This window comes from Lynx rufus, unplaced genomic scaffold (assembly GCF_022079265.1).
Source record: "Lynx rufus isolate CCGP_SWC_20201006 ecotype Redwood Valley unplaced genomic scaffold, mLynRuf1.p SCAF_9, whole genome shotgun sequence".
Lineage (NCBI taxonomy): Eukaryota > Metazoa > Chordata > Mammalia > Carnivora > Felidae > Lynx > Lynx rufus.
This window is the reverse complement of record NW_025814897.1, coordinates 32,854,357-32,869,764: the sequence shown is the minus strand read 5'-3', so window position 1 is coordinate 32,869,764 and position 15,408 is coordinate 32,854,357. Positions and strand designations below refer to the sequence as shown.

Here is a 15,408-nt window from a genome sequence, read left to right as displayed (position 1 = left end):
AACTTGAATCGATCTTCTGCACGACATATCATAGTGAAACTGGCAAAATACAAGGATAAAGAGAAAATTCTGAAAGCAGCAAGGGGTAAACGTGCCCTCACATATAAAGGGAGACCTATAAGACTCGTGACTGATCTCTCTTTTGAAACTTGGCAGGCCAGAAAGAATTGGCACGAGATTTTCAGGGTGCTAGACAGCAAAAATATGCAGCCAAGAATCCTTTATCCAGCAAGTCTGTCATTTAGAATAGAAGGAGAGATAAAGGTCTTCCCAAACAAACAAAAACTGAAGGAATTTGTCACCACTAAACCAGCCCTACAAGAGATCCTAAGGGGGACCCTGTGAGACAAAGTACCAGAGACATCACTACAAGCATAAAACATACAGACATCACAATGACTCTAAACCCGTATCTTTCTATAATAACACTGAATGTAAATGGATTAAATGCGCCAACCAAAAGACATAGGGTATCAGAATGGATAAAAAAACAAGACCCATCTATTTGCTGTCTACAAGAGACTCATTTTAGACCTGAGGACACCTTTAGATTCAGAGTGAGGGGATGGAGAACTATTTACCATGCTACTGGAAGCCAGAAAAAAGCTGGAGTAGCCATACTTATATCAGACAAACTAGACTTTAAATTAAAGGCTGTAACAAGAGATGAAGAAGGACATTATATAATAGTTACAGGGTCTATCCATCAGGAAGAGCTAACAATTATAAATGTCTATGCGCCGAATACCGGAGCCCCCAAATATATAAAACAATTACTCATAAACAGAAGCAACCTTATTGATAAGAATGTGGTAATTGCTGGGGACGTTAACACCCCACTTACAGAAATGGATAGATCATCTAGACACACGGTCAATAAAGAAACAAGGGCCCTGAATGAGACACTGGATCAGATGGGCTTGACAGATCTATTTAGAACTCTGCATCCCAAAGCAACAGAATATACTTTCTTCTCGAGTGCACATGGAACATTCTCCAAGATAGATCATATACTGGGTCACAAAACAGCCCTTCATAAGTTTACAAGAATTGAAATTATACCATGCATACTTTCAGACCACAATGCTATGAAGCTTGAAATCAACCACAGGAAAAAGTCTGGAAAACCTCCAAAAGCATGGAGGTTAAAGAACACCCTACTAACGAATGAGTGGGTCAACCAGGCAATTAGAGAAGAAATCAAAAAATATATGGAAACAAACGAAAATGAAAATACAACAATCCAAACGCTTTGGGACGCAGCGAAGGCAGTCCTGAGAGGAAAATACATTGCAATCCAGGCCTATCTCAAGAAACAAGAAAAATCCCAAATACAAAATCTAACAGCACACCTAAAGGAAATAGAAGCAGAACAGCAAAGGCAGCCTAAACCCAGCAGAAGAAGAGAAATAATAAAGATCAGAGCAGAAATAAACAATATAGAATCTAAAAAAACTGTAGAGCAGATCAACGAAACCAAGAGTTGGTTTTTTGAAAAAATAAACAAAATTGACAAACCTCTAGCCAGGCTTCTCAAAAAGAAAAGGGAGATGACCCAAATAGATAAAATCATGAATGAAAATGGAATTATTACAACCAATCCCTCAGAGATACAAACAATTATCAGGGAATACTATGAAAAATTATATGCCAACAAATTGGACAACCTGGAAGAAATGGACAAATTCCTGAACACCCACACTCTTCCAAAACTCAATCAGGAGGAAATAGAAAGCTTGAACAGACCCATAACCAGCGAAGAAATTGAATCGGTTATCAAAAATCTCCCAACAAATAAGAGTCCAGGACCAGATGGCTTCCCAGGGGAGTTCTACCAGACGTTTAAAGCAGAGATAATACCTATCCTTCTCAAGCTATTCCAAGAAATAGAAAGGGAAGGAAAACTTCCAGACTCATTCTATGAAGCCAGCATTACTTTGATTCCTAAACCAGACAGAGACCCAGTAAAAAAAGAGAACTACAGGCCAATATCCCTGATGAATATGGATGCAAAAATTCTCAATAAGATACTAGCAAATCGAATTCAACAGCATATAAAAAGAATTATTCACCATGATCAAGTGGGATTCATTCCTGGGATGCAGGGCTGGTTCAACATTCGCAAATCAATCAACGTGATACATCACATTAACAAAAAAAAAAGAGAAGAACCATATGATCCTGTCAATCGATGCAGAAAAGGCCTTTGACAAAATCCAGCACCCTTTCTTAATAAAAACCCTTGAGAAAGTCGGGATAGAAGGAACATACTTAAAGATCATAAAAGCCATTTATGAAAAGCCCACAGCTAACATCATCCTCAACGGGGAAAAACTGAGAGCTTTTTCCCTGAGATCAGGAACACGACAGGGATGCCCACTCTCACCGCTGTTGTTTAACATAGTGCTGGAAGTTCTAACATCAGCAATCAGACAACAAAAGGAAATCAAAGGCATCAAAATTGGCAAAGATGAAGTCAAGCTTTCGCTTTTTGCAGATGACATGATATTATACATGGAAAATCCGATAGACTCCACCAAAAGTCTGCTAGAACTGATACATGAATTCAGCAAAGTTGCAGGATACAAAATCAATGTACAGAAATCAGTTGCATTCTTATACACTAACAATGAAGCAACAGAAAGACAAATAAAGAAACTGATCCCATTCACAATTGCGCCAAGAAGCATAAAATACCTAGGAATAAATCTAACCAAAGATGTAAAGGATCTGTATGCTGAAAACTATAGAAAGCTTATGAAGGTAATTGAAGAAGATTTAAAGAAATGGAAAGACATTCCCTGCTCATGGATTGGAAAAATAAATATTGTCAAAATGTCAATACTACCCAAAGCTATCTACACATTCAATGCAATCCCAATCAAAATTGCACCAGCATTCTTCTCAAAACTAGAACAAGCAATCCTAAAATTCATATGGAACCACAGAAGACCCCGAATAGCCAAAGGAATTTTGAAGAAGAAGACCAAAGCAGGAGGCATCACAATCCCAGACTTTAGCCTCTACTACAAAGCTGTCATCATCAAGACAGCATGGTATTGGCACAAAAACAGACACACAGACCAATGGAATAGAATAGAAACCCCAGAACTAGACCCACAAACGTATGGCCAACTCATCTTTGACAAAGCAGGAAAGAACATCCAATGGAAAAAAGACAGCCTCTTTAACAAATGGTGCTGGGAGAACTGGACAGCAACATGCAGAAGGTTGAAACTAGACCACTTTCTCACACCATTTACAAAAATAAACTCAAAATGGATAAAGGACCTAAATGTGAGACAGGAAACCATCAAAACCTTAGAGGAGAAAGCAGGAAAAGACCTCTCTGACCTCAGCCGTAGCAATCTCTTACTCGACACATCCCCAAAGGCAAGGGAATTAAAAGCAAAAGTGAATTACTAGGACCTTATGAAGATAAAAAGCTTCTGCACAGCAAAGGAAACAACCAACAAAACTAAAAGGCAACCAACGGAATGGGAAAAGATATTTGCAAATGACATATCGGACAAAGGGCTAGTATCTAAAATCTATAAAGAGCTCACCAAACTCCACACACGAAAAACAAATAACCCAGTGAAGAAATGGGCAGAAAACATGAATAGACACTTCTCTAAAGAAGACATCCAGATGGCCAACAGACACATGAAAAGATGTTCAGCGTCCCTCCTTATCAGGGAAATACAAATCAAAACCACACTCAGGTATCACCTCACGCCAGTCAGAGTGGCCAAAATGAACAAATCAGGAGACTATAGATGCTGGAGAGGATGTGGAGAAACGGGAACCCTCTTGCACTGTTGGTGGGAATGCAAATTGGTGCAGCCGCTCTGGAAAGCAGTGTGGAGGTTCCTCAGAAAATTAAAAATAGACCTACCCTATGACCCAGCAATAGCACTGCTAGGAATTTACCCAAGGGATACAGGAGTACTGATGCATAGGGGCACTTGTACCCCAATGTTCATAGCAGCACTCTCAACAATAGCCAAATGATGGAAAGAGCCTAAATGTCCATCAACTGATGAATGGATAAAGAAATTGTGGTTTATATACACAATGGAATACTACGTGGCAATGAGAAAAAATGAAATATGGCCTTTTGTAGCAACGTGGATGGAACTGGAGAGTGTGATGCTAAGTGAAATAAGCCATACAGAGAAAGACAGATACCATATGGTTTCACTCTTATGTGGATCCTGAGAAACTTAACAGGAACCCATGGGGGAGGGGAAGGAAAAAAAAAGGACGTTAGAGTGGGAGAGAGCCAAAGCATAAGAGACTGTTAAAAACTGAGAACAAACTGAGGGTTGATGGGGGGTGGGAGGGAGGGGCGGGTGGGTGATGGGTATTGAGGAGGGCACCTTTTGGGATGAGCACTGGGTGTTGTATGGAAACCAATTTGTCAATAAACTTCATATATAAAAAAAAAAACAAAAAAAAAAAACAAAGACAGTACCAGAAAACTACAGACTGATATCTCTCATGAACATAGATGCAAAAATCCTCAAGAAAAACCTTAGCAAACTGAATTAAAAAAATTTAATAAGAAGTCTACAACACGACTAAATGGGATTTATCCTAGGTATGTAAGAATGGTTCAACATTTGAAAATTAATGTATTCTATCACATCAACAAACTAAAAAGACAATATCACATGATCATATCAATAGATGCAGAAAAAGCACTTGAAAAGATCCAGCACTCATTCATGAAATAGCAATAGAAGTGAATGTCCTCAACTTTATAAAAAATATCTACAAAAAACCCTACAAATGATGTCCTACTTACTAGTAAGAAACTAGAAGCTTTCCCATTAGACTAGGAACAAAACAAGGGTATCTCCTCTCACCACTCATCTTCAACACTGTACTGGAAGTCCTACTAATGCAATAAGACAAAAAGAGGAAATAAAAGGTATACTCATTAGGAAGAAAGAAATAAAACTGTCTTTGTTTGCAGGTGACATGATCTTATTATGTGGAAAATAAATTTGTAAAAAACCTGACAAAACAACTCCTAGAACTAATAAGCACCTATAGGAAAGTGGCAGGATGCAAGGCTAATATATAAATGTCATTTTCTTAAATCTAGCAATGAACAAGTGGCATTTGAAATTTAAAACACAATGTCATTTACATTAGCACCCAAAAATGAAGTACTCAACATAAATGTAACCAAATATGTACAAGACCTATAGGAGGAAAATTGCAAAACTCAAATTAAATAAAAGAAGTAAATAAATGGAACGTTCATGGATAGGAAGATTCAATATTGTCAAGATGTAAGGTCTTCCCACTATGATCTACAGATTCAATGCAATCTCACTAAAACCCCAGAAAATTACTTCATGGTTACTAACAAACTGATTTATAGTTAATAAGCAGAGGTCAAAGACCCAGACAGACTATCAACACATTATTGAAGTTGGAGGATTGACACTACCTGACTTCAAGACTTACTATAAATATACAGTAATCAAAACAGTGGTGAAAAGTGGTATTGGTGAAAGAACAGACAAATAGATCAATGTAACAGAACAGAAAACCTAGAAATAGACCCAAATAAATATAGTCAACTGATATCTGACATAATAATAAAGGGGTTGCAGTGGAACAAAACTATCTCTTCAACAAATAGTGTGGAACAACTGAGCATCTACATGGAAAAAAAGTTAAATTAGACACAGACCTTACACTCTTCATAAAAATTAATTCAAAACAGATCACGGACCTAAATGTAAAACACAAAATTATAAAAGTCCTAAAAGATAACATAGGAGCAAATCCATATGACCTTGAATTTGGTAATGACTCTTTAGATACAACATTAAAGTCATGATCCATAAAAGAAAGAACTGAGAAACTGGATTTCATTAAAAGTAAAATTTTCTGCTATGCAAAGGGTATTTCCAATAGAGTAAAAAGACAGAGTAGGAGGAAATATCTGCAAAAGACACATCTAATAAAGAACTATTATCCAAAATATACAAGAGCTGTTGAGGCTCAACAATAAGAAAATAAGCTGATTAAAAAACAAGCCAAGAACCTTAAAAGGCATCTCACCAAAGATACATGGATGAAAAATAAGCATATGAAAACATGCTACATATCATATGTCATCAGGGAAATGCAAATTAAAACAATGAGATACCACTATACACCTATTAGAATGGCTAAAATCCAGAACATAGACAATACCAAATGCTACCAAAGATGGAGAGCAGCAAGAATTTTTATTCATTGATGATGGGAATGCAAAATAGCATAGCCATTTTAGAAGACAGTTTGGAGGTCTCTTATAAAACTAAACATCCATACAATGTAGCAATTGCACTCCTTGGTATTTACCCAAAGAAATAAAAAACATATGTCCATACAAAAACCTACTCATGGATCATTACAATAGTTTTCTTCATAATTTCCCAAACTTGGAAGCAACCAAAATACCCTTCAGCAGGTGAATGGATAAACTGTGCTACATCTAGACAATGGAATATTATTCAGCACTAAAAGGAAATGAGATATCAAGCCATGAAAAGACATGGAGAAAACACATGCATATCAGTAAGTGAAACTGTATGGCATTCTGGAAAAGGCAAAACTATAGAGACAATAAAAAGATCAGTGGTTTCCAAGGATAAGGGGGCAGAGAATGAATAAATGGAACATAGAATTTTTAGGGCAGTGAAACTACTCTGTATGATACCATAATTATGGACATATTTTATGGTACATTTATCCAAACCCACAGGTACAATATCAAAAGCAAACCCTACTGCAAACTATGGATTTGGGGTGATTATGATATGTCTATGTAGGTTCATCAATTGTACCAAATGTTCCTCTCTAGTGGATGATGTCAGTAATAGGGGAGGCTATGCCAGGGGAAGAAGTATATGGAAAATCTATGTCCTCCCTCTTGATTTTTCTCTTAAAAATAATAAAATCTTTAAATGAATTTGAGTGTTATTTCTCTTTTGAAAGCCATAGCAGAGAGAATGTATCACCAAATCAGTTTCATTTTTAGTCTCTGATACCAATTATATTCAACTTTCGAAAGAAATGCATTAGTTATAAAAATATTTCACTTCTGTTCAGTTTCCTCTGTGGTCTGATGGTGTCTCTCCAAATCTAAAAGGCATTTTCCATCATCCCCAGCTTCTGACAGAGGGGTCAATTCTCTAGTTTTCCAGATATTGCTTAAACTATTCAACTCAGTACATCTATAATTCATTATATAAATGCTAATTGGTTGAATGTTTCCTGCCTCCACTACAGTACAAACCACGAGGGCTGCAGCGACCCAGGTCTGCCCTGTTTTACTATTTTTTCAGCTAGCACCTAGCATAGTGCCTGGCACATGGCAGGTGCTCAATAAATATTTGGTTATTAATACATGAACAAAATAAATAGTTAAATCTTGAGGACATTATGCATGAAATAACCAGAGAGAGAAAGACAAATGCCACATGGTATCATTTACACATGGAATAAAAAAATCAAATTCATAGAAAGAGTAGAAAAATGGTTGCCAGGGGCTGGGAAATGGAAGTAAGGAGAGGTTGGTAAAAGCATACAAACGTTAAAGATGAATAAAGTCTGAGGATGTAATGTGTAACATGGTGACTAGTTGAGAACATTGTATTATATAATCAAAATTTGCTAAGAGAGTATAACTTAAATGTTCTTGCCAAAAAGAAAAAAATATATATGTGAGGGGATGGAAGTGTTCCTTAACTTGACAGGGAGAATCTTTTCACCATATATATTAAATCATCATATTGTACACTTTAAATATCTTACAATTTTATTTGTCAATTATACCTCAATATAACTAGCATAAAAATGAGGCTAATACTGTAGTACAATTAAAAATCCATCATTACCTACATAACTAGTGTCTTCTAAATAATATTTTACTGTATTACAATATTTGTTTACCCATATTACATCAAATTTATTCACTACAAATACTGTCACAGTAAAAAGTATCCAAAGAATAAGAGGTTGGCATCATCAGTTATGATGACTGGTTCATTTAGAACAAAATTTACTGAATATCTAACGTATTCCTAACACTGAGTTAGTCACAGTACATACAGAGGTAAGCCAATGAGAAATTATCTTTTCCTTCTTAATACAAAATCACAGACCTGCATTTATAGAACTGGTGGGTCATTATGACTTCATCTCCTTGAAAGGTATTAGAGCAATTCCCGACAACTTTCTGGTCGATTCCAACCTTTAGTAAAGGAATGCAATGAGCTATTCAACCAATTGCTTTTGGCTAATTCATTTTCTTAGGGTAAGAGAGGTCATCTCTTCCGATCCCTGTGTATCCACTTCCTAAGTGATTTTTTTCCCTGCCTCTTCTCTCTTCTGTCTTATACCAAGAGAAACCCAGTTTTCCCGGGTGACTTCTTTACAGGCTTTATTGTCTCTCGCTCCCAACTTGGAAGAGAGGTAGGGAAACTGGTTCTTGGTGAAATTAGTATCATCCATCCATTTATATCACACACTTTTAATCACCCTTCATCTTGCAATCTCCTTTACTTCCACTTTTACCTTCCTAGATGTTTTATCATTTGGCTCACATTTTTTCTTACAATGCTCTATTGTTTTTCTTTGAAATTTAAACAGAATTTCCTATTAAGAGAAATGTAGTGTAGTTGGTAGAGAGCACGGATTCTGGAGTCACACTACTTGGGTTTGAATCCTGAGTCTACCACTTCCTAATTGTGATTAAGGCAATTTAACACCTTTGGGTTTTAGTTACCTTTTTGGAAACTAAAAATAATAAATAATATGTATATTATAAGGATTAAATGAATTAAAACACCCATAAAACACTTAAATAGTCACTGCTGCATAGAAAGCGCTCTAAAATGCTGTTATTATTATTCCTGGTAACAATATCTATTTTTTGACCACTGACTTTCAACTTCTGGACATACTGGCATACTGACATACATAGTCTACCTTGAACTAGCTGATCACACAGCCCTACTTTAAGATTTCACATTGGCTATACCTCTACAATTATTAAATCCTTTTACTCATCTTTTTACTTATGAAAATTCCCAGAAACTTCTATTATCTTGCCTTAAACCACTGATTTTCTCCAAATTCATCTAAACACCAGCACTTAAACTTCCCATCCTTTAATTTTAATGATTTCCTCATATAACTCTTCAAGTCTTAGTCTAATCTTAATCTCTTTACTCCTCTTTGAACATATACACTTAAAAGCACTACTCAATGTCCAGAGATCAATAATCTTACTTGTCCTTTAATAATCAAGTGAAGTTCATATTTTCCATTAAATCTTCTCCCATCATTATACAACATGTACATTCCATCCTACAACTAACTTCCCCCTGACCAAACACACCAACTCACAAACCACACAAATCTTAACCATTTTACAGATTTGCTTATCTGCACATTTAGTCAATCTCTATTTTACATGCAAAAAGGACTTACATGCATATATGTTACCTCTTAAATTCTATTATAAACTTCTTGACTACAGAAGCTGTAGTCCAATTGAAACTGACAATATCCTAGACATTTATTTCAATACTTTGCATGTATATACCCATTTAATCTTCATAACAACACTGAGGAGTAGCTACTGTTATCTTCATTTTATATGTAAGGCAGGGAGAGGTGAAGTCAGGGGAAGAATATCTAAAGCACAGATCTAAATATAAGAGGTATAAAATAACTGCTGAATGAACTTACTCATATAGTTTTGTAATCTTGTTCTAGTTTCATGAATGATTTATAAACATATACCTTGAATTTTTTTTCATAAACATTGCCAAATAAAGGTGCTTCATTTTTACTACTCAGGACTAAAAGAGGACCATGTCAATAATAGTTGTTCAACAAATGCTTTCTAAGAGTAAATCTGGAAAGACATTTTATGTGGTTTTAGATGCTATTATAATATTATAAAAGAATTTGTATTTAAGTTAGGGTGCTTTTGGTTCTATATGCACATTCTGAAGTAACTTCTGAAAATTAAGTAACATTTGTCATATACCTTCTTGTGCACACCATCTCTGATTTATAAGCATTGCAATGAAAGAGTATCTAACCTATGGTAACCAACAATTAGTTACTAACTAGTTGTACGATCCTTGGAAACTGAAATTTATGTCTTTGGGACCTGCTTCTCTATAAAGAGATGGAGCTGGGCTAGAAAAAACTGGTCTTCAGGGGATTCTATGGGAGTCATTCACTTACAAAATTAGACTACTCTACGGAGACAGTAAGAATGAAGGAAATCATATTAATGTTGAAAGAAGCATTCAAGAAATTAACCAAAGTCCGATGAGAGTAGTAACTCCAATTATGCACTGGAGAATCAACTCATTCATACAAAGAAATTCAACTTGTAACTATGACTAAATAATGTCCAAAGGAAACTTAAGGCCACTCTCAGTTGTGTCCATTTTCTCGTGTAGCCTCTTTTCACACAGTGCTTCAATTAATTTAAAATGCAATTAAAACCCCCTGAAGCTGAATACGTATGTTCAGTAACAGTTAAATATATTCATCTTTTGTGGAAAAAAAATCATATTCTAGATATATACAAAGCAAATATTCTTTAAGAAGAATTAATTTAAGTAGAATTATTACAAATACTACTAATAAATAGTTGGGAATCATTTTTATAAAAAAAGGCTTAATAGTTGTAAAGAATCATCTGTTAGGCATCTACAAAAATAGTGAATTTAAAATGCCTTTTAGATTTTATTCTCTTGGTGCATATTAAATATACATATCAAACTCCTTTGAAAGTTCCCTTAAGGTAAAAATTTCCCATTCCCTCCTTTCCTATTTATAAGTAGAAAACTCTTGAAATCAGAAAACTCACAAACAGGAAGCAAAAAAGCAAGCATTCAGATCGTTGGTTCCTTGTCTAGGTGTGATCTCAGCACTCCAGAGGGAACTTTAAACTCATTTCGGCTCCTTATAATATATACTGATTGTTAGAATTTAAATGTGAAATGATCTTTAAGTGTATTTTTATCTTCAAATAGAAATGTATTTGCTTAGAATTTAGTGTTGATAGAGAAATTTAAAAATATTTTCTATTAGAGCTCAAATCCAAAATACATTATGTAGGTCAATCCAAAATCATTAGATAAATATGTAATTTAGACAATTTTAAAAACATGAAAGTCTTGTTGCAAAGTAACAGAAATTGTTACTTCGGTGTCCACAATTTTCTTTTGCTTTAAACTGTTTACTCCTATCCCCTTATATACTTATTTATAAAGATATGCCAAACAAAATGAGAATTTTTAAAAATTTGTTTAGAATTACCATTATATAAGTATTAATAAATATGCATGTAGAGAAAAGACAAAATCATGTAGAAAATTTGTAACTGCATTATATATATATACAAATACACATAGTACATATACATAATTTTGATGATTTTTACCATTTTTCTTTTGATCAAAATTTTAAGCTTAGTACATATTTCATATAATATATAATAGAAATATGAAAATACAATTACATCCAAGCTATTTCTTTAAAGCTAAATGGGTAATGAACAATAGCAGCACTGTCCCCAAGATTAGTATAACTTGAGTCTAATATCGAAAGCGTTAGTCAAGAGTATGGAATGTTCAAATCACATTCAATTTTGAGTATTATAAATAAAAACATACTGTTAAAACACAGTCATATATTTTAAATTATATGGAAATATCACCATTTCTTAGAAGGGACAATTAAAATATAAAAAATATCAGATTTACAATCTAATAAATCTTGGTCTACAATTAAACCAAAAATAAAGAGCCTACCTTCCATTGCCCTTTTAAAGAAGACCTTACAGCTCCCACAGGTGAGGACGCCATAATGACAGCCTGATGCTTCATCCCCACAGATTAAGCAAATCTTCTGAGGCAAGGACTCGAAGCTGTACTGTGGGCTCTGGCTGGCATCTGAATCGGGCCTTGAAATGCAAAACAAAGTACTCCACTTATTTTTGGGTGCACCACTGTCTAATACTAAAGTTTTCTTAAGAAAATTGACAGAGTGAAAGAGGATTTTAATAGAGCACCATATGTATACACACCCTTGAAAGGCATGCAAACTAGGTGTACCGTTACAGGATCCATCGCATTTGTAAATTATTAGTCATTCATCAGCAGCACCAACTTAAAAGAATAATATATGATTTAATGTTCAGAAAAGCTAAGGTCCATTGTTTTTTTTTAATTCTTTCTACAAAACTCCTTGTATAGAATAATCAACTTATTCTTTGAAAATGAAATGTTATGCCCTTCCTGTACACATCGTAACAGTAAACGTGTTTTTGTTTTAGTTCAATCGTACTCAACACTGCTTTTGTTTTCAGTTTTTAAAACACCCCGTAATGACTGTTTACTTAAACGAGTATGTGTTTGCCATTTTAAAGAATTGTTCAATATACTGACACTGTTTTACCTTTCACAACACAGAAGAGTCTAAACCGAACATTATGGGATTTTAAAATCCCACTCCTTCGGTATGTAAATTGAAATGTTTTTGAAAACCTGTGTGGAAAAAGTTGTAGCGAATCCGAAACAATATTAGAATACAGTGCACTGGAGAGATTGATGTTTAAATCCATAATGTAACTATATTACACATAACTGGAGTCTTGAAATTTGTATGATAATACAGCCACTGAAGGTCCAAAACCCGTCAGGTTCTGCTTTCGGTTCTGGCTAGCTACCATACATTAAGTACCACCCCTCCCGGAGGAACTGTGCCTTAAAGTCTCTACTAAAGACATTCCCAGTAAACATCCTTCAAAGAAAAGAACCATTTTGTAAAGCCCCCAACTCGCCGCATCCCCTCCCCCCCCCCCCCCCCCCCCCCCCGGCTCCACTGGATTACTGCGCACCTATAGTGACGCTGCACATTTTAAATTAGGGTTGATCTCGCCTCGAAATCTCGCAGATTTGTAAAATTCAGAAGATATTTTCGAGGAGGCACGCTCCAAAAACGGCATATTATGCGCCCCCCCTTGTGTCCCCAAAATAGTGAGGAGAGGAGGGAAGAAAAAGGAAACCAAACTACCCTTGTGCCCCGCCCCGGCCACCCACCCCCTTGCGGCCACTTGGGTGAGCAGGGCCCTGGGACCTGGAGCGAGCGGCGACGAAGGCGCCGGGCTGCTACTCGCGGGATGCTTACGGCACTCCGCGCCCCGCCCGGGACCCTCACCTCAGGTAGTTGAGATAGGGCTGGTAGACCTGCGGCAGGCCCTCTTTGAGCACTGCGGCCTGGTAGCCGAGCTGCGGGAGCCCGTTGAGACTGAGCTGCGGGTAGAGCGCAGGGGCCGCCCCGGCGGAAGCAACAGAAGCTGAGGTGGAGGCACCGTCCCGCGGCAGCATGCAGGCGCCTGCGCCCGGCGCCTTGCAAGGCGGCGGAGCAAACGGGCCTTGCTGGGGCGGCGCGCCCTCCGCTTTGTACAGGATGCACTCCAGGGTCGACCCAGACGAGGACGTGGACGAGACTGTGGCACTGGCGGGTGCGGCGGACGCCCCCGCTGCCTCCCCGGGTCTGGACGACGGCGCTCGCGGAGGGAGCGGAGGCAGAGCCAGCTGCAAATCCGGAAAGACTGCGGGGTTGGGACCAGCCACCAGGTACGGCCGCGGGGAGCGGGCAGCGGCTTCGGTGCCTTCCTCCTCCTCCTTGATCTTCAGGGCTGGCGGCTGGAAGTCGCCGTAGAGCGGGAACGCATCATCCTTGGGCTCGGCGTCGGGCAGGTACGCACAGTCGAAGTCGCCTGCAGCGACCTGGGTGGAAGAAGCCGAGGGTGAGCCCCGCGGCGGGGCAAAGGCGCTGACAACCGCGGCCCCGCCGTCATAATTCTCCCCTTCCAGCAGTTGACGGGTGCGGGCGGCCAGGAAGGCCGAGTTGAGGGGCAGAATGGGCACGTGGATAAAATCCATCATCGTGGTGGCCAGCGGGGAGCACCCGGGCGCCGCTGGCGCGTCCTGCTCCTCCAGGGCGACCTTGGGCGCCAAGAAACGGGAATCTTCTTTGGGGACCAGGGTGACGCTTCCTGCGGCCACCCCAGGAGCGGTGGCTGCAGCTCCTCCTCCAGCTGCCGTGCCTCCCAGAGGCCGGGATTTGCCCTTCAGGAGTGGACCCACGGAGCCTTCGGACTCCAAGCCATCGTCCTGCTCTACGTCTACCACAGCAGGCTGCGGAGCTGGTTTCACTGAGGCCCCAGACCAATGGTGGCTCCCAGAGGTCAGGGGCAGCAGCTGTCGGGGCGGTGACAGACCCCTGGGCAGCACTTTGTGGGCAGTTGCCGTTCCGGAGCTGTCGCTAGCCTTGCCCTCTGGCCGGCTCATGAGCGAAGACAACCCCCCCTGGGTGGTGGGGGCAACCCGGGGGTCTTCAGGAAGCTCAGAGCCAAACAGGCACCAAGGGCTGGCGGCCTCACAGGCAGGAGAGCTGGCGTGGGTCTGCCCGGAAGCTGAAGGCTCCAGTAGCGTGTCCAAGACACTGTGCAGCAGCCCTCTGTCCTTTTCTGGGGGTCTAGAGCTGCCAGCTCCTGCACTGCTTGTGGCTTCAACTCTGGGATACGCCCCCTCCACGTCTGACAGCGGCTGCTGGTCCTGTGTCTTCGGGTCCGGGTCTTGTCCCTGGCAAGGCCTAGGGAAGAGCAACGGGTCCAGAGAGATAGGTATAGCTGAGACTACAGGCGAGGAGTTCGAGGTCTGACTCTTCTGGAAAGGGCCAGCGTCCCGGAGTCCCAGCAGAGGCGCTCGGAGCAGTGTGGAGGAGGGCGCGGCGCCCGCCACGTGGGGAGCCTGGGGTTCCTTTGCCTTCAGCTCTGTCATGACGACCTGGACTCCCCTTATCTCCTCCCCTGTTTGTAAGGAGGAGGGATAGGGGAAGGAGGTGGGGGTGTAGGGAATATAGGAGCAGCGGGAGGAGAAAATTAATGTTGAATTTGGCTGGACCCGGCGGGGCGGGGTGGGGAGATCCCCACCTCCCGGGTCGGAAGGAGGCGGTGCTGGTCAGCTACTGCTTTTGCCCCCCCATCTGGTAGGCAGAGGAAGGGTGGCAGTTGTTCTGTCCCTTAGTCTGGTGGGGAGAGCAAAAGAAGGTAGTTGTGCAGGATCTCGTCGCCTAGCTGGGAGAGTTCTCCGACTTCAGTCCGAGGATGGGAGGCGCAGAGTACTTACAAGTCCGGCACTCGAGTGGCTGCGGCTTCGAAAGCAATTACAGGCGCAGCTCTATCTTCCGACTTTTTCTCTGGCTTCAACCCAGTGCGTGCCTTGTAGCTCCCAATCCCTGACGCCGTCCTACTTTCCTTCTCATTAAAACCCTGGGACTACTTGATTTTTCGGCAGT

At 39.6% G+C, this 15,408-nt stretch overlaps 1 protein-coding gene across 2 annotated transcripts in view; it reads right to left on the bottom strand.

Moving 5' to 3' along the window:
* Positions 1–14,891, bottom strand: part of PGR (progesterone receptor) — a 120,247-nt gene extending 105,356 nt beyond the window's left edge. For both annotated transcript variants that reach the window (XM_047071487.1, XM_047071488.1), the window contains exons 1-2: positions 13,261–14,891; positions 11,853–12,004 (exon numbers count right to left, since the gene is read on the bottom strand). In XM_047071487.1, coding sequence (XP_046927443.1) covers positions 11,853–12,004; positions 13,261–14,891 — 1,783 coding nt within the window. The remainder of the gene's footprint in view (positions 1–11,852; positions 12,005–13,260) is intronic.
* Between the last annotated feature and the right edge of the window lie 517 nt (positions 14,892–15,408).